The 18387-nt window shown below is 41.7% G+C and overlaps 1 protein-coding gene across 10 annotated transcripts; it reads left to right on the top strand.

Annotated features, from left to right (window-relative positions):
• Positions 1 to 949: 949 nt before the first annotated feature.
• Positions 950 to 17314, top strand: elf2b (E74-like factor 2b (ets domain transcription factor)). 10 transcript variants are annotated; one of them, XM_081607214.1, is made up of 11 exons: positions 951 to 1221; positions 3872 to 4141; positions 7466 to 7616; positions 7713 to 7947; positions 12486 to 12596; positions 12769 to 12966; positions 13597 to 13683; positions 13895 to 14090; positions 14186 to 14569; positions 14677 to 14848; positions 15427 to 17314. In XM_081607214.1, exons 3-11 carry the CDS (start codon positions 7542 to 7544, stop codon positions 16006 to 16008), a joined length of 2040 nt encoding a protein of 679 aa, XP_081463340.1. In that variant the 5' UTR covers positions 951 to 1221; positions 3872 to 4141; positions 7466 to 7541; the 3' UTR covers positions 16009 to 17314. The 10 variants fall into 10 exon arrangements, with proteins under 10 accessions (XP_017162297.2, XP_081463340.1, XP_017162296.2 ...); XM_017306808.2 differs by lacking the exon at positions 3872 to 4141 and having other exon boundaries at positions 950 to 1221; positions 12772 to 12966; XM_017306807.2 differs by lacking the exon at positions 3872 to 4141 and having other exon boundaries at positions 13898 to 14090.
• The last annotated feature ends 1073 nt before the right edge of the window (positions 17315 to 18387 follow it).

Here is an 18387-nt window from a genome sequence, read left to right as displayed (position 1 = left end):
TAAGCAAGAAAAAAAAAAAAGAAGTACGCTTTTGAGATGTCATAATTATATAAATATTTGTGAAAAGTTTCATTTTTTAAAAATTAAACGTTTCTAATAAAAACTGTATTTGGTCCAGGCGCGGAGCTATAGGGGGGACTGGGGGGGCCCGGAAAGGGCCAGAAGGGGGCCCGGGTCTGGAGGTGCCAGAGAGGGGAGGAATGGTTTCAAGACGCTCTAATGTCTGATTTTAGACGGAGAAAGTGCGCCCTCGCCTCTTCAGAAAGGTTTATGTAAGTTACTGTCAACACAAACAATACTGTGATGTAGACTTAAATATCTATTTCTACATATCTACATCATATATCTATATCACATCGTGTGACTTAAATCTTGGTCACATGACAGATTGCCGTAAGTAAAAGCAATATCCTGCTAAGCCAATCACCTGCCTCTGGGAACTCCTCCTCCTCCACCCCCAGTTTCCTACTTTACGCCTCCTGCGGGAAGGTGCAAAAAAGAAAATGGCCTGCATGCAAATACTGTATGGAAGTAGGACTGTGACGAGGAGAGGAATGGTTTCAAGACGCTCTAATATCTGATTTTAGACGGAGAAAGTGCGCCCTCGCCAGTTCAGAAAGGTGTCCCAACCTGTACCCCCACCCCCTCAACAGTTTCCAGCAGCGCAGGCGATACACGTGAGGGGCCCGGTCATAGGCCCCGTCCCGCGGCCCGACTTCCACTAGTTCCGCTAGTGATTTGGTCAAATGAAAAATGTTGGAATCATGAATTATTAATTCAAACGTTAAAGTATTAAAATATAATTGTGACATTCAAAATAGAAGAAAATTGATTTTAAAAAAAGTTTAATAAAGTATTTTTAAAAAGTCACTCGCTGATAGTAAAGTTTTTTTTTAAATGAATGAAATGACTCTCACTGTTAAACTCTGACGTTTTATGATCTGACGTCAGTAGTCCGATTCTCCCGAACCAGAGAAGAAAAACAACCGAGCCGAGCTAATCTCCTTTGCCACTGGAGAACCGAACCTGCGACTCTCCACTCATCCATCCAGCCAGCCGTGTTTCACCCACACCGGGGTCGCTGGAAGCCTTCGGCGGCTCCGGGGCTCCTCATCATGGCAACAACAGTTACCGTTAACTAGTCGTTAACTAGAGCGGCGGGACTCTGGAGGCTTGACAGTCGGCGCCAGCAGCAGCGGACACGGGGGACGGAGAAAGACGGTAGTGTTCTCATTCACACTGTAAACTCTGGTTAGCAACAATGCTAACAACAACAATAAGCAGCAGCTACCTGGGAGCCAGCAGGGAGCCGATAAGAGGAGGTTAACCCGACATTAGCCAGCTTTAGCAGCTCGGTTTGTTATTGTGGTTCCAGCTTGTTTTACCTGGAGGCTATCGAAGCTAGCCTGTTAGCTCTTGACAGTCACGGATTTCTTCTGGGTTCTTTAAAATTCATAAATTAAGCAGGTTATTTGGTATCAACAGTAGCAATCTTTTCTAGTAGTGACCTTATCTGAAAGCGTTAACACTGAAACCCACCTGCTATAGGCATACTAGGCTATGAATTATAGAGGTGTGTACTCCAAAGCAGGCTGGATCTTGACTGTATGAGTCAGATGTGTCTCTACAAGGAATTTAAATTTGTATTAGCAACTATAATGGTGTGCTCAGCAACACCTAATAGCAGGAGTCTGCAATAAGGTGAAGAAACAGGAGGTAGGTTACAGGTGTCAAGGCGTACTTAACGTTTTAAAAAGTTTCAGTTTAAAAACAGCTGCACTTTCCATTCTTGTCTTTTTTTAAATGAAGTGTCAGATGAGGTGTTGGAATGAGCAAAGTTTTTTCCAACTGTACGGAACATTGAGTAATGTTTCTTTTGCTGCACTCTACCTATCAGCTGGCTGAACAACAGCTCGGGGGCTTTTCCATCCAGATCCTCTTAAGCATTGTTTTATTCACTTTTAATTATTTTTATTTGCTCGTGTTTGAATTTAATCATGGGAAATGCATACATAAAGAGCATAAAGAGCCCCACATAAAGCAACAGACTGCAAGCTACGATCAGCATATCATGCATGATATCGGTATTATGGTGTAAAGATCGGAAGTTTAAAAATATATTTAATAATATCTGCAATCAACACATTTAGCCAAAATACGGTGAAATTTAGCTACATATATATTCTGTATTTTTGCTTAGGTTATTCTAGTACAATATTGTAATTGTGATGATCAATATACTGTTATTTAAAAACAACATATATTAAAATATGGATGATTTTTGACTTTCTGTTTAACAAAAAAATTTTGATTGTGTTATATATTTTTAAATTCCAGGATATATACTATCATACAACATTTTATTTCTCATCCATGCACTACAGTTTTTACATGGAGACTTAAAAGACTGATTGTATGGAGAGTATGCTGAGACCTGTTGTGCCCTGTAGTGAAGTGTGTGTGTGTTAATGTTTTGACTGTCCAGCCTTTTGCTCATCCAGAGTCTGAGCAGGCAGATAGAGCCTTGTGAGAAAAGTTATTGTGGGTCATCCTTTTGTCGTGTGCTTTAAGAATAAATGGTTAAAGATCAGATGCTGAGACTGAGCTCAAAGAGAGGATTAAGTGTATCAGAAAAACATTGTACAATGGTCATTGTACATTGTCATCAACTATTCAGACAACTGAATAGTTCTCATTCAGCCATCTGAATGAGAACTATTGTTCTTGCCCTTCACAAATCTGAAGAAATGCTGTGTACCCAGAAAAACATGTGGAAAAAGTTAACTTTATGGCCCACAGAAGGAAACCAACACTTCTGTGTGGTGCAACGTGGTGTGGCAGTATCATGCAGTGGGGATTTTTAATTATTTTTTTTCTTCAACAGGAACAAGGAAGTTGTTAAGAGTTCATGGGAGGATAGGTTCATCTAAATACAGAGCAATCCTAAAAGAAAACCTATTGGAGGCAGAGGTTCACCACCCGGCGGGACGTTGACCCTAAACAGTCAGAGCTGTTTATATCCAGAGTTTATATCAATGCATTTTCATGTGGCGGGGTGGTCCAGTCAAAGTCCAAATCTGAATGCCATTTAGAATTTTTTCTACAGATACTCTATTTGCAATCTTACTGAAATAGAGCTAATAAGCTAAGAAGAATTAGCAGCAATTCCAGTCTGTAGGTTTGCAAAGCCGGGAGACAGAGACCTACAACTAAAGGCTATAACTGGAGCAAAAAGTTGGCTCTACAAAGTATTAACTCTGGAGGGAAGAATCATGTATCATTTTTGTTCCAAATTACAATGTATCTGCTGCAATGTGTTGGTCCTTCACACAAAAGCCTCCCCCCTGATAGACTGACGTTTGTTGTGGTAATATGATAAAAATCTGAGAGTTGTCCAAGGCAGGATGGCAACCAATTATATGATTAGGTTTTCTTTGAGACAAATCTCTAACCAGCTCTGTTAGATGTAGAAGCTTCATCGCCACGTCACCCGTCCTAATAACTCAGTGGACTTTGCTTGTGTGTGTTTAAATATGGGCTGGGCGTTAAGTAAATTCTGAGGTCATATTTGCTGTGCGTTTGTTCATTGTATCATCTGTGTGTGTGTAAGGAGGGCAGGACAGGACACAAGGCAGGGCGTTGTATCTAGACCAGCAGCCCCAGTTATTTGGAACAAAAGCTCAGTTGTTGATAGATCATGTGACTGTGTGTGTGTGTGTGTGAGTGTGTGTGTGTGTGTGTGTGTGTGTGTGTGTGTGTGTGTGTGTGTGTGTGTGTGTGGGGGGGTGTGTGTGTGTGTGTGTGTGTGTGTGTGTGTGCGTGCGTGTGTGCGTGCGTGTGTGTGTGTTCCTCCCTCGTCATGTGATGCAAGCTCGAGGCAGGCTCTGAGAAGTGCTGAGTCGAGTCTGAGAGGATCCTTCCACCGAGGGAGCAGGCAGGCATGTGGGCAGGGAGCGGAGACGGCCGTCCACACGGCTGGATGGATGGGTGTCGGATGGAGAAGACGGAAGCGTGCGGTGTGGTTTCTCTTGGCTCAAACGGGAACAGTCAGATGTCGAGTCTCTTTGCCTGTTTTTGGACTTCGAGCAGGAGAAAAGTGAAGATGCAGTGCTTCCTTATGAATCCACATGTCAGTGACGAGGCAAGTTTGGGCTTGTTCTGTTACCGTTTTGATGCTTTCATTGGGATTTCGATTTGGGAAACTTTTGCGTTTTCAGCACGACGTCAACACCGCCGCTGATCCAACACCAACCGAGAACGTTTAGAACAATGCTGTGCGTCGTATCACTTCTCACTCTTACCCACATGACTCACAGTTAACAGGCCACGGTTATTCATTCCTGTAATTATCCTCTGCTGAAAGAAATGCTTTAAAACTAATGCAGGCGTTTTAGATGAGCTGCGGTTAGACAGCCGCGTGTCCTCAGTCATCTTGCAGGTCCTGTATTGCTTGTTTGATTGAATGCAACCTGCTTGAGCGACCCTGCAGCTAACTGTTGGTTTTGATTTTGCTTTGGACCGCATTTTGATGTTAGCTATTCATTTTCCATCTGTACATTTGTTCATCTGTCGTGCAGTTGTTAGATTTGACCCCTCATCATAGATCGCATGCAGGACTCTGCCCGCTGACACACCCTTTAACTCTATCTGTTTCTTATTGACTTCTTGCTGCACGGAGCAACATTTCACAATCTCAAACTGCCCGTTGAACTTGTTTCATGGTTGAAAGAACCACTTTACAGTAAACATGCAGAGTTTCCTTTGACTCAGAGTAAAGGGCTTAAAATAGCTATAAGTTAATAAATAAATTAAATTATTGGGAGCCTAGACCTGTGGATATGTCATGTGACTGATGAGCATTTCGAAAATATGAATCACACACTAGTCTTTCTAAAATGAAGTTAAAACCAGAAGTTTGCATACACATTATTATTAATACACATTACCTTCTTGTCTGACATAATATATGTGCTTAACTTTGCCTTTGTTATTACATTTTGGATTACCGATATTGGTCAAACGTTTTGGGTTTCCTTCTGCCAGCGTCTCACAATAGTTTTCTGGTATTTTGGCTTTTATGAACCAAGGTTGTTGGTCGTCTTTTTTCAGATCTACTGACAAATTACAGCCACGCCAAAACACTGACTTTGCTCTCCTTGTGCCACTTTGTAACTAATTTGACTGTGTCCTCAAGGGTCACTGTCCATTTAGAAGATGTATTTGTTTCTAAGCTTCGACTTTGAGGCTGGTGTCTTTAGATGTCGCTTCAAAATCTTCCACATACAGTATTGCCCCCATCTAGTATAGGAAGTGCAGCAAAAGATTCCACACAAGATGTTGCCACCCCCTGTACTTAAAAGTTTGCAGAATGTCCATAAAACTTTTCTGTTTCAGACCAGACTTTCTAATCTCCATATGTTTCTTTTGGTGTAATTGTTTCTCCCTATCTGAGGTGTCTTTCATCCCTTGTTAGTACAGGACTTGTTTCATTGTGAATAACGACACGCTACTATAGCCAGCATCTTTTTAAGGGTTTTTTTCTTCTCCTTTTCTCCTTTGATTGATACTCCCATTCCCATGCTTCTTGTACAATTGTTTCATTGTTTAAAAAGACTAATATGGCACCTTAGACATCTGAACGTTATATCCAAGGATGAACCAGACTTGTGAAGGTCTGTTTGCCTTCCTGAAATCTTGACTGACTTCTGTTGTTTTTTTCCATGACTTCACAAAACAAAGCCTTGTGAATGAGGAAGTGCCTTAAGCTCCCAGGTGTGCCACCAGGTAACCCAAAGGTTGTGAATTGACCAATCAGAAGCCTTCAAAGGCATGACACTTTAACCTGGGATCCCCCAAGTTGGTTAAAGGCGGAGTAATCTTAGTGTATTTAAGCTTTTGACATTGAAAAAGGTAATAAGAAATTATCTCAATCTTTGTTCTAAGATTTAGCAAATGGGAATAATGACTAATCAGCAAAGGTTTAGACTTATTTAATGTCAGAGAATGAGAAACTAAGGGTTATGTATCTTTTTTATCTCAACATCTGGTTGAAACTGTGAGATCTGAGTCCATCGTTGGTTTTTTATGATGCTGAATAATTGAGCTAATATCATGTTGGTCTCAGGAGCACAGCATGGCTCATCCATTATACAGTGGTTAGTGTAACTGAGCGTGTTCGAGGAGTCTGTGCGGTCGAGCTGGTGCAGTGAGTTTGTTGGAAAAACATATACATTTTCTGGACTGTGCATTCATTTTACATCCTGTTGGTCTTTTTTTAATCATAGTATTGTATCTATTTTAACCCAGGTATTTTATTTGATCAAAAATATTTCAGTGCAAGATTATTTTAGGTAGTGTTTTAACTGTGAAGAGGAAAAACACATTCTTTTGTGTTTACGCTTTTCTTTGGTTTCAGAAATAAAAGGAATGCTTGGCTTCTGTAAATGTTTTAGTCATCAAACCGTTGTTTTGTAAATAAATTTTTAAATGAATTGACAATTTAGACCTTTGCAAATTAAAGAATTTGTAAGAGTCTAGTGGCCTATTACTTAAACCAGTGCCTGTTTGTTTGCTGAACTCGTAATGAAATTTCATTACAGAAGACAATTAAAATGTCAAAAAATTACTTTTAACCATTGGTTGGCAAAACATCCCCCTGGTTATCATGAATTAATGTGAAACATCCCAGCAGCAGATGGTCATAATTACAAAGGTACAAAACTGTCTGGTATGTGGGAAGTTGATTGATCTGCTCAGTCTCCTGATCGAACAATATTGTGACGAATTGGAGCGGAGATTGGAGGCCAGACCTTCTCATCCAACATCAGCGTCTGACCTCACAAATGTGCTTCTGGAATAATGATTCCAGTGGAAGGCCCTCCCTGAAAAGTTGAAGATGTCATAGTTGTGGAGTGTGGGCAAGCATCATGTCAAACTATAGATTAATAATGTGAGGGCAAATAATCTTGAAAGTTCACAGTTGAAGAGCTGCAACGTCATCATAATAGTCCTTTGATTTGAAGGGTTGTGTACACACCTTGCATTGCAGTAATGTTAATAACCTATTCCTGTGCTTAACAACTTGGCAGAGGAAGTTTAGATGAGAAGTATTAAAGGTGTCAGACACTTGCCTAACTAAAGGTTGTTGCTGCACTGAACAGGCACAGAGAGCTGGTTCCTAGCAACTGTTACCATCGCTGCAGGTCGGAGCACTGTCTGGACACTGTTCTTGTGTTTGATGTAATGACTTGGCTTTCCCTGAGCGCTTCTCTTCCTGTAACAGCAGACAGGCCGAAGCCACTCGGGGAGAGATGGAGATCAGATCTCTGCTTTTAATACCACAGTTAGAAAAACACAGGGAGATTTTAATTGTACTAAGTAGTGATCAATCTCAATGGTAGGGAAATCTGTTATTTCTGCCCAGTGCATTTAATACATATTAATCTAGTTTGCTTGTTTTTTTCAGTGGCTACTGTTTTTGACATTAGCCGAGGTCACCAGGAGGAGGGGCTGTGTCTCCTTACCCCAGGGAAGAATGAATCATGACCTCAGTGGTGCTGGTTGACACTGGTGGGACGATGGTGGAGTATGTCACAGCTGAAGAAGATCCTCAGCAGGTGGTTGTCGGACAAGAGTCGATCCCTATCTAATACTAGTGCTATATTGTAAACGACGTGGCTTCATTTTTTTTTTTTGTCCATTTCCCTCCGTAGGAGGGAGTGTATGAGGCCGACGCGGAGCTGGAAGGAGAGGTGGAGGATGAGTGTGAAGCAGAGGAGGTCTGTGAGGAGCTGGAGGAAGTAGAGGAGGCTGATGAGGACCTAGCAGTCATAGTGGAGGAGGCGCCCACTGCTAGCCGGCTGGATGAGCAGGGTTACTCCGCCCAGGTGGTGGTGTATGGGGATGAAGCCTACGTCATGCAGGAGGTGGAGACGGAAGGAGAAGGAGGTGGGATGTTAACATTTTTAAGGAGCATTTTTGTTTTGCCAAATCTGAGCCAAACGGATCAACTTTAATGCAAGAAAGTTTCATCTTGCACAAACTTCAGTGCACATCATTGTGATTTTTATGCGACAGACCAACACAAAAGAAATGCATAATTGTGGAGTTGAAGGATTCTTTTACAAATAAAAATCAGTAGTTTGTATTTAACCCTGGCAGATCTCCCAGCTCAGTGAGACTGGGTGGTTGGAGAGTATCGGTGAAGTGTTTCTGAAGATTCGTGACTGGACTTACATCAGGTCTTGTCTGTGAGTGGACTATTCAAACACATGCATAAGCTTTGATTTAGCTCTGGCTCTATGTTCAGGGTCAGTGTCCTGCTAGAGGTTGAACCTCCAGCCCAGGCTGAAGTTGATTGCAGGTATTCTTCCAGGGTTGCCCTGTTTTTATCCCATTACCTCTGACCAATTTTCTCTCCCTATTGAAGAAGGAGATCCCAACAGTTTGTTTCTGCTACCACCAGGTGTCGCCACGGGGAGTTCACTGGAGCATCTCCAGTTATCATTGGGTCTCTTTGGCTGCTTCTCTGATAAATGCGATTTATGATTAGTGGAATATTTGGGTCTGAATCACAGTTTTTATATTTTGATTTGTAAAAAAAAATGTAGAAACCACATGTCATTTTCCTTGCACTTCACGATTACACACTTCACACACTTCTTTGTGTTGGTCTATCATATAGAATCCAAATAAAATCCACTGAAGTCTGAGGTTGTAATTGGAATAATGTGCACATTCATTCATGAGTGAAAGGGTCACCTTAAACTTTAGTTTTAGTCTCTTTGATTTTTTGTTTTTGCTTGCTAAGTGCAACAGAGGAGATCCAGAAAAAGCAGTCTGTAAATGCTGACAGACCTTCATGTTGTTAGGTCGCCACCTTGTGGATAGACTTTAAATAGTTGATGCATAAACAAGAACAGATTTACCAACCTGACGTTAATTAATAGATCAATAGTTAATCTGTTAATAATGTCAGTTAGTTTCTGAATCCATTCAGAAACTAACTGAAATTAGTTAGTTTTGCTCTTTCTTCTGGGCAGAATAAAAAATGATTGCCAACAACTGTTTTTGCCTATTTAGTAGCTAAAATTTAGATTAATAAAATATTTATTTGCTAAAGTAGTTTGCTGCTCACCAAAAATTTAACTGCTACTCCATGAAACTTAAACACATTGCGGTTCTTTAGGTAATTTTGTTTTGGTTAAATTAGAAAACCAATAACTTTAAATTGACCCATATTAACAATGGATTTTTGGGGGGATATTTTTGTACTGTGCATGTGAGCAGGTAATTATTTTTACCATTTGGTACTTGTTCAGTGCACATTTTTTTGGTAGGAGAATGTTTTCCATTGAACATAGGTATGTCTCTTCCTGCCTTGGGGATGTTCTCTACGATTTTATAAATAAAGTTAAACTGATTTGTATAGAGCTTCTCCGATCAATCAGCCAGAATGAATCACACAGTTTTTCCCTTCTTGTTCTTTAGCTCCTCTGTAAATTTATCATAACTAAAAACTTTTATAATTTTATGCCAAAAAATGCATTAACCAATCTAATGTTTACTCTGCTAAAATGTCAGGTCTGCACTTTTTTGGATAATGGTTAGTGACATAAGATTTGGTGCATAAAAAAGAAAAAAAAAAACAGTAATTCTTTCCTATTCAGTTTGACTTAATATTCTTGCCATTGTCAAAGAACTTAGCATATTTCTTCTCTTTTGTAATATATTAATAACATTAAAATAACAATAAAAATGAACTGTACAAAAATGTACTGGAAATTGGCCAATAAAAGCTTGGCTAGTGAATCTCCAGATTTGTAATTAGTTTGTAAGCAATTCATCCGCTTCTGGTTGTGCTTGCCGTTTCAGATCCTTCTTTCAGTAAAATCTGCATTTTATCACTTTTCATAATTTCTTCAATTTTAACTTCATTATAAAATTTGAAATGTACGATTTTATATGTTATTTCAAAATAACACAAAATAACGGATTGTAGTTCTGAGTTAGATGCTGAAATTAAATAAAGTTGTATGGTGAAAAAAACAGCAGGTATTTTTGACGTATGAGCTACGCAGCAGAGGGAGGGCGAAAAGAGGACTTCCTGTGTCGCTCGCGGAGGGATTTGTACATTCTGGCGTGATTCGTCTCGTTGAGATTTTGCCTCAGCTGCGGAGTGATCCAAACAGTGAGAAGTCAATGAGAATCTGCAGCGAGAGGTGGAAACATGGCGACTTCACAGCATGAGGGGCACGCAAATCAGCTCGATCTGCTCATCAGAGCCGGTAAGGTGTTTCCACGTATTGAAAACTCCGACTTTAGAACCGTGGTTGACGGGCGGCTTTTGTTTTTGAGACTCGAAGCGCGGCGCTTCGGCCCGCCCGCCGCGGTGAAGCGATCAGGAAGTGATCACCTTGGTCGCAACCTGCATGGCGTTGCTCAGCGGCTATCAAAACCCGCTTTAAAAAAATATAGCGAAGCTTGCAGCTGGATGTGTCGGTGTGCGCCCTCAGATAGCTGTGTGCACGAAGCGTGTTTTGCATGTTTTGGTTGTTTTTTGTCGGAGCTCGATAAATGTGAATAACGGTTCGGCGCTGCACAACCAGGAAGTGTGTAGTTGTTGTCTTTGCCACGCTGTCTGAGGCGGAAGGACATGTGGGTTTATTTTTACTCTGCAACTGCTAGATATAAATATGTTATGTAATTTATTACACTTGTTTTTTTTCCGTGAAGCTCATATATTTGTTTATTTTAAAAGTAAATCTTAACAATCCTAAATGGAGAGCAACACTCCTTAAAAAGTAGGCCCTGTACTTTTTAAAATTTATTTAGCAAATTTAAATGATTTTTGCTCAGACTTCTGCCTACTTTCCTCCAGTATTTCCCCAGATTTTTAAGTCTATATATTATGATCCTACAATCGCCGTTTATCGTGTTTTTTTCCCCCAGCCTTCTTGTTGGACGCGTGGGACGGCCTGGCTGTGCTCGCTTTCTTCCACTACAAATGTCCAATCAGGTTTCAGCCGGGGCGGGTTCTTATCTGTAGCTCGGTCCAATGGGCGGCCGCGGCGGGTGTTGAGTGACAGGGGGATTTGAGAGCTTCTTCGTACAGAACTGGAGGGAAATAAAGAGGAGTGTAAACACGGAAGTCGTCAGAGGCAGAACTACTTTTTGTCGGACTTCCAGGGAGAAGATTATTACTGGGATCCACTCCGGTTCTGCCCTCATATCTTGCATTAAAATCATATTTTTACGTAATACCGTTTTAATAACATTAGAGGATTTAATGTGGAAAAAAAAGAAAAAGTAGAAGAGACTTTCGGGTAGTATTTTAGCTAGACAGGGAATTCTTCCAGCTCATTGTCTTTGTTGGAGAGAGGGTCTGAACGAGTGCAGCTGTCTAAAGATAGCCTGTTTCTGTCCCCTGCACTGCTAGAGAGCCAAACATGGACAGGGCGTAATGCTTATCTCAGGTTTCTCACCGGTGATTGACAACAACAGCAGGTGCCCCCGGGGTCCCTCTCATGGTCCCAGTGGAGACCAAACTTCCTTTAACAAAACCTCAGTTTTACATTTTTGGAGAAATCAAACCATTTTGAACTGAATTATGATCAAACTTTGTTTTTCTTTTTCTAATAAATATTCCTGCATGCCTACACTGAAGTGCAGCATTATGCAAACTGGAAATGGGTGACACACAGTTGTATTTGTGAGACTATTGGGCTGAACTTGCAAAAATAAAACTAGTTTTTAAAGATCAGAATAGTGGACTGCAAAAGTTCTAACCTTTTGAGCTTTTCACATTTTGTTGCATTACTACCACTAATTTCAGCTGGTTTTATAAAGATTTTTTTCATGCTAGGCCAACACAAAGTTTGCCGTAGTGGTGAAGTGTAATGAATAGGATTACAAAGTGTTTCTAATTAATAAAAACAATGCAAAACTTTATGTGTTGTGCTCCTTCAGAGCACTGCTCAGTCTATCATTTGGGTGAAACGAGGGAGGTATTAATCAAAGCAGCAGAGATTATAGGTAACTCAGGGGTGCAGATCTGTTAACACAAAAACCTTTATTCATCCTCTCCTGAATACTGACCGTTACAGAAGAATGGCAAAAAGAAAGCTCTAAAAAGTTGTTGCTGTAAAGAGAAAAGTGCTCTGGTTTGATGAGACGCTGAACTCTTTTTCTAACATCTTGAATAATATGTGAAGAAGAAAAAAACTGCATCACTTTGAATGCGTCTTGACAGTTAAAGGTAGTGGCAGTGTTATGCTGTGGGGATCCTCTTATGCTGGATATTCAGGAATTTTATTCACACCTTTTACAGGCTGCAAAAGATTTGAGGCTGGAAGAAAATCCCACGTCGGGTCTAGTTAAACACCAGACCTAAATGTATTTGAGAGTCTGTGGAAACAATTGAAAATGAGGGTTTGCTGAGGGGTTCTTCAAGATTTTTATCAACTAATTCTGTGTTTATGTTGCAGTGGAGGCTTCTCGCTACAGCAACGTCCACTGCTCTGACAAAACCATAGAGGCGGCAGAAGCGCTGCTACACATGGACTCGCCGTCCAGCCTCAGAGAAGACCGCAGCCCAGGTAGCTGAAGTCTGGGATGCGCTTTGTCGTTTTTGCCGTAACTAATACAGAAGTAGTTCAGAGTTTTGTCGTATCTGTGCTTAGAATACGAAATACACTCGACTCTGCAAGAAATCTTAGTGAAATGCTTCAATCAGTTTTCCTTTAAAACTTTACCCGTTTCTTCTTTTAGAAGCTTTTACTCCACAAAGTGAAGCTGCACCAGACTTCCTCCACGCTGCCATGCGGCCCGAAGTGATTGGAGAAACGGAGGTGGAGATTACCACTGAGGACTGCTGCGAGGAGGACGAGGAGGATGATGAAGAGGAGGAGATGGTCACCTCACTAGAAGAGCCAGAACCCGACAACGAGCCTGTCAGAAAGAAGCGAGGTGCACAAACCCGGCGTCTGTTTCCTCCTTTTTTTTTCTTTTTCTTTTTTTCTTGTTACTGTTTGAGCTACAAATACTGTTAGATTTTGGTGTTTGTGCTAAAACCTGAAAATATGGGTTATGAGCTCCAATCCTATTATGTAAGCGCACCATCTAGTGGTCAGCTAAAGCCTCTAAGTCCAATCCCTGGACCATGATCTAATGGGAATGACGTGGGGTGACGTCAACCGTCGCGTTTCTGTGGCAAAACCAAGAATAAAGTCCGATGGTTGTGGACAGGCAGACCTGCTCCCGGGTGGCAGAAACTGGTCAACTCAATACAAGTGAAGCTGTTCGTAAAAACAGTGATTATACAACTGCATATTAGTTTGAATCACAGGAAGCTAAACTTTTAATAATTGATCAGTTTATATGGAAAATTTAGACAAAAACAATAACTGCTGTGTTTTTTTAAACAACCTAATATTCCTATGATTGGTTTTCCTGATTTAAATTCTGGGACACTTCCTGTTTGATTAGTGTGTATTGAAATAATAGCAGTCAAAGGGATTTAGAACTTCACTCACTGTTTTAGATGCACTGCTCTCATTATACATGAATGTGACCTCTTTCAAAATGTTTCCTTTGTAGCTGGACGGAAAACGAAGGCGCCCCAGTCGTCCATTTCTAACGGTACACCAGATCTAAGCTTCAAGAAGAAACCAAGAGAGGGCAAAGGTATGTCTTTGTTTAAATAACTCAACATTGCTCAACAATGATTGTTCAAATCAGGTTGTTTGCCTGATTATAAAAATTAGTTTTACAATTTGACGCATTTCAGTGCGACCAAAGAGAAAAGAGAGAATCTGGAATGGGGCAAATGCTATTTCACAACCGCGTCGATGAGCATATCTAGCCTGAATGTCGCTAACGTCACTTTGACTTTCAGCAGGTAGCACCACTTATCTATGGGAGTTCCTGCTGGACCTCCTCCAGGACAAGAACACATGTCCCAGATACATCAAGTGGACCCAGAGGGAGAAGGGCATCTTTAAGCTAGTCGACTCCAAGGCCGTTTCCAAGCTTTGGGGTAAACACAAGAACAAGCCAGACATGAACTACGAGACTATGGGACGGGCGCTCAGGTAACCAGTCTGACGGATTTGAGGTTTAAGCTCAGTATTTGTCGTATTTTATTTTCAGATAACATTTTAAATCTTCATAATTCCTCTTATGTCAGATATTACTACCAACGAGGAATCCTCGCCAAGGTGGAGGGTCAGCGGCTGGTTTACCAGTTCAAAGAGATGCCTAAAAACATCATCATTATCGACGAGGACAAGGTGGAAATGTCTTCCCCCGATGACCTCATGAGCTCAGAGTCGCAGTCGTCCTACGATCGCGTGCCTCCGCCTTCAGAGAGGTTGCTGCATAACGCCGAGCTGCCTTCTCCCAGGAGACCCAACATCCTGCGGGGCTCCAACAGACCCATCGTGGTCCAAAATCCTGCTGCCACAGTGAGCGGACCAGCAGTGATGGCGGCAGCGCCGAGGATAGTGACGGTTTCGGCAGCGCCCGACGTGAGCCAGACCATGAGCCAGATCCCGACCGCCACAGCGCCGAGGTCAGAGTCCTGCCAGGAGACCGTAGCTTCCTCTGTGATGACACAGCTAATGCGAATATTTTTGACTTTTCCCCCCCATGCTAAGTGTTTTTCTGACTCGTCAACAGGACGGTTCGAGTGGCGATGCAGGTGCCGGTTGTAATGACGTCTTTGGGCCAGAAGATCTCCACCGTCGCCATGCAGCAGCCAACAGGGACGACGGTGGCCCCGGGGCCCACCACCCTGCTCACTAGCGCGTCTCCAATCGCGGCTGCTGCTAATCCGAATTCACAACAGAAGGTGAGTAGATGTGGACGTTTTCTCACAAACTGAAAATATTTCATTCACTTACTCTGTTTCTGCCAGCTGTAAGTTCAATATTTTTTCTAAGATATATTATTGCAAAACTTACAAATAAAATCTGATTTTAGTTTGATTAAAGATGGCGACGAAATCTTAGACACTGAGCCCTTCTTGTATTTTAGCATCCCTTGGACACCAGTATGTTGTAAATTGACAACCACAGACTACGAATGCAAAAAATGAATAAGACTTATGATTAATTGTCGATTTAATGGTTTATTAGAAAACGGCTGCTTATCAATTAATCTTTAGTTGATTAAGATCAATCAGCTTTATATGAACTCATTCATGCATAGCTTGCGTCCCTATAGACTGTGTATTTTACGGGATAGATCAAAACAAAATAATAAAATAAAAAATTGAAAAAATGGTTTTAAAATCTTTTACAAATGAAAATCATTAAAATCCTAACAAGTCATTAAAATTTGTAGTTGTTCTTTGGTAAACGCCTCCGGCTGGTTCTGTATTTTTTTGTTATTTTTATCTTTTTGACTGAAATGTTATTTCTTGTGAAGGTTGTGATCCAGACTATCCCGACAATGGTCCCAGCCACAGCAGAGAACGGAGACAAGATCACCGTCCAACTGGCCAAGATCATCACCATCCCAGCCCACCAGTTAACCCAGTGTCAGCTCCAGGCCTCCACGGGGGCCAACAAACCCAACATGGCCGCCTCGTCGACGGGCATCAGCCTCCTGGGAAGCCCCCTGACGGTGCGAGCCCTCGCTCCCGTCAACGTCGCCCCGGGGGCGCAGGTGATGAGGCTCACTGTGCCGACGCAGACGCAACCGCAGACTCTGATGGTGTCGCCGCCAGCCGGCGTCGGCTGCGGCCAGGCGGTGGCGACGCAGCCGCGTGTCATCGGCGGCGTCATCAACGGTTCGGATTTGGTGATTGGCGGCCCGGGCGGGGTTACGGTGGAGAAGCTGAAGGCTGCAGGAGTGCAGGTCCAGACGGTGCAGCTTCCCCTGACAGTCCATCAGAACCTAGTGAACCCAAAGACCGTTCAGAACATCAAATCAGAAGCCACAGACACTGAGGTGGTTATGAAACTGGAAGCTCCACGTGCAATTAAGACAGAGGAGCCGGAGTGTTGAGTTACTAACATCTGTTCTTTCCTTTCTCACCGCCTGAGAAGTTAGTTTGTACATTTCTGAAGTTCTTTTTACTATAACTTGTTATAACCAGCAGCAGACTCTTGAAGGACAGTTCTTTGTTTTTGAGTCCTGAACGTATCTTCACATCTCCCCCCTGGACAAAGAGCCGCTCGGTCTCCCTCGGAACGGCAGCGGAGCCTCTTCAGCTGCGTGTCGGAGGCTTGGACCCAAACCGAGAGGTTCAGTAAGGAAAAGGCAACGGGACCAACTTTGATCACTACACAACGGATCACATGCACCGAGTCCCATTTGAGGATGAACATGAAACTGCAACACTAAACAAAAAAAGTAAATAAAAGGATTACAACCAAAAATGTAAATAGAAAAAGAAACAGCGGAGAGTGAAGAAGGTTCTTTTTAAGAGTGTTCATTTCTACAGATGTTAAAAACCAGCATTTTCTTGTTTTTAAAACTCGCATCACTGTGTGAAGAAAGCGTGAGTGGATGAGAGGAAGGAGATGTGGGCTTTCGTTAGGAACGATATCAGTCATGTTTGTATATATTTATATGACTATATATATATATATATATCTTTACAGTTTACGGAGCTAGCAGTAACAGACAGCCTTAGGTTTTAATTTGAAATGTTTCTTTGCCTGAACAGGAAGCTGTTTGTCTTTTGTTTTGTTTTTTCTTTTGATACTTTGTACCATGCACAGTGTTATTGAAACTCTGAACTGTTGGACTTTTTTTTTTTTCCCCCCTCTGCCTCAGTTTGGCTGCTGATGCTGGTGTAGGTTGACACTCGTCCACAGTGTACTTGCAGTGTGTCCTTCAGCGTCTCTTAAAAAAGTCCCCCTGCCCCCAAACCTACATGTGGAAAATGGATTTATTACAAGTCTTTAAATTTGTTACTTAGTGCAGAATGTTCTGCAGGCAGGCTGCATGCATATGCAATAAAGTAAGAATGAATCTGAGCCAATGCATGCTGCCACATCTTTACAGAAAAAGTAAGCATTTGTCATTTCAATAATCATAAAACGCATCAAATTATGCAAAACAGCTGCAGGGCATATACAGCTACAACCACTGTGGATCCCCCTGATCACTTTCAACAGAGGGTCAATGTGTCAGTCTGCCTTGTCGGTCCTGCCGCAGCATTTCAATAGTTTAGTTTTTCTGAAAAGAGGGAAGATCGTCTGTGTTCAGACTGAACTGTTTGTATATTCAACATTTGAAGCATATTCTATTTTGTTGTACTCTTGTTTCAAAGTGTATTAAAGTAGATTTTACTGAAATACAAAGACTTGATACCTGTGGGGGTTTTATTGCTGAAGTGGATGTTTTTGAGATTGTACATTTTTGGTTCCTAAACCTTGCTGTATGCAGTTGAGATAAAAGCAGTATGAGCAAACATAACTATACAAACTTATCAGAGGAGACATTGAGGACTTCAGTGGTTTCTTTGCACGTTTTACAATTCAGTTGACCTTTACTCAAACTAAACAAAACAAAAGAAACCAAGAAGAAAATCATTCAAATGTTCCTCTGAATTTTCTGACCTCTTAACTACAATCAACCTGACGCAACAATCAGGTTAGGGCTTCTCTAACCTGCCGATAGCGATCTTACACTATTTCGATTTCGAATGATCAGCTCTCACTACCTGAATTGGGCAATAATGCTGATCATCCTGCTCACAGCAACGACGCCCCAATTTGTAAAATTGGGGCGTCGTCACACTGTGAGAAACGAGTTTCTGTAAAATTGCAGTTATTTTGGAAGCAAAGCTCAGAAAACTGTCAGAGCACTTTTTATGCTGTCTTTAACATTGTATGCTAGTGACATGCACAGTAATTCCCCTTGATGGTGGATCCTTACAGTCACTTGGACTTTCAAAGAAAAAGTTACCAACATTTTCAAATTCAACATGACCCAAAAGGCCCTGAGACAGACTGGCAGCCTGCCCAGGGTGACCCCGCCTCTCACCCGGAACGTTAGCTGGAGATGGGCACCAGCAACCCTCCCAAACCCACTAAGGGACAAGGGTGTAAAGAAAATGGATGGATGGATGGACATGACCCAAAAGAACCAGTTAACTTCAAATGTAACAAAAACAGCATCATAACTCTTATGCTTCTGCAGCAAAGATTTTTGTTCCGCTATCGATTTAAAGAAAGTGTAAGGTTAGGTCAACCCGGCTTCTTCACAGTACCAAACTCAATTAAACATTGGTGCAGCCATAATTTCATAAAATGTAGTAGAAAGGTCAAAGTCACAGCAGAAATTTAACACCATTTTAGTTAGAAGAAGGCAGGGAGGCAACATTGCTCAGGCTCTGTTCAGCCTTCCTGTGAAGTCTCCCTTTGTTTTGGCAGC

The sequence above is a fragment of the Poecilia reticulata genome, chromosome 1 (assembly GCF_904066995.2).
Source record: "Poecilia reticulata chromosome 1, P_reticulata-male-v2, whole genome shotgun sequence".
NCBI classification, from domain to species: domain Eukaryota; kingdom Metazoa; phylum Chordata; class Actinopteri; order Cyprinodontiformes; family Poeciliidae; genus Poecilia; species Poecilia reticulata.
Note: the sequence above shows the minus strand (reverse complement) of the source record. Positions and strands in the feature narration are given on the sequence as shown.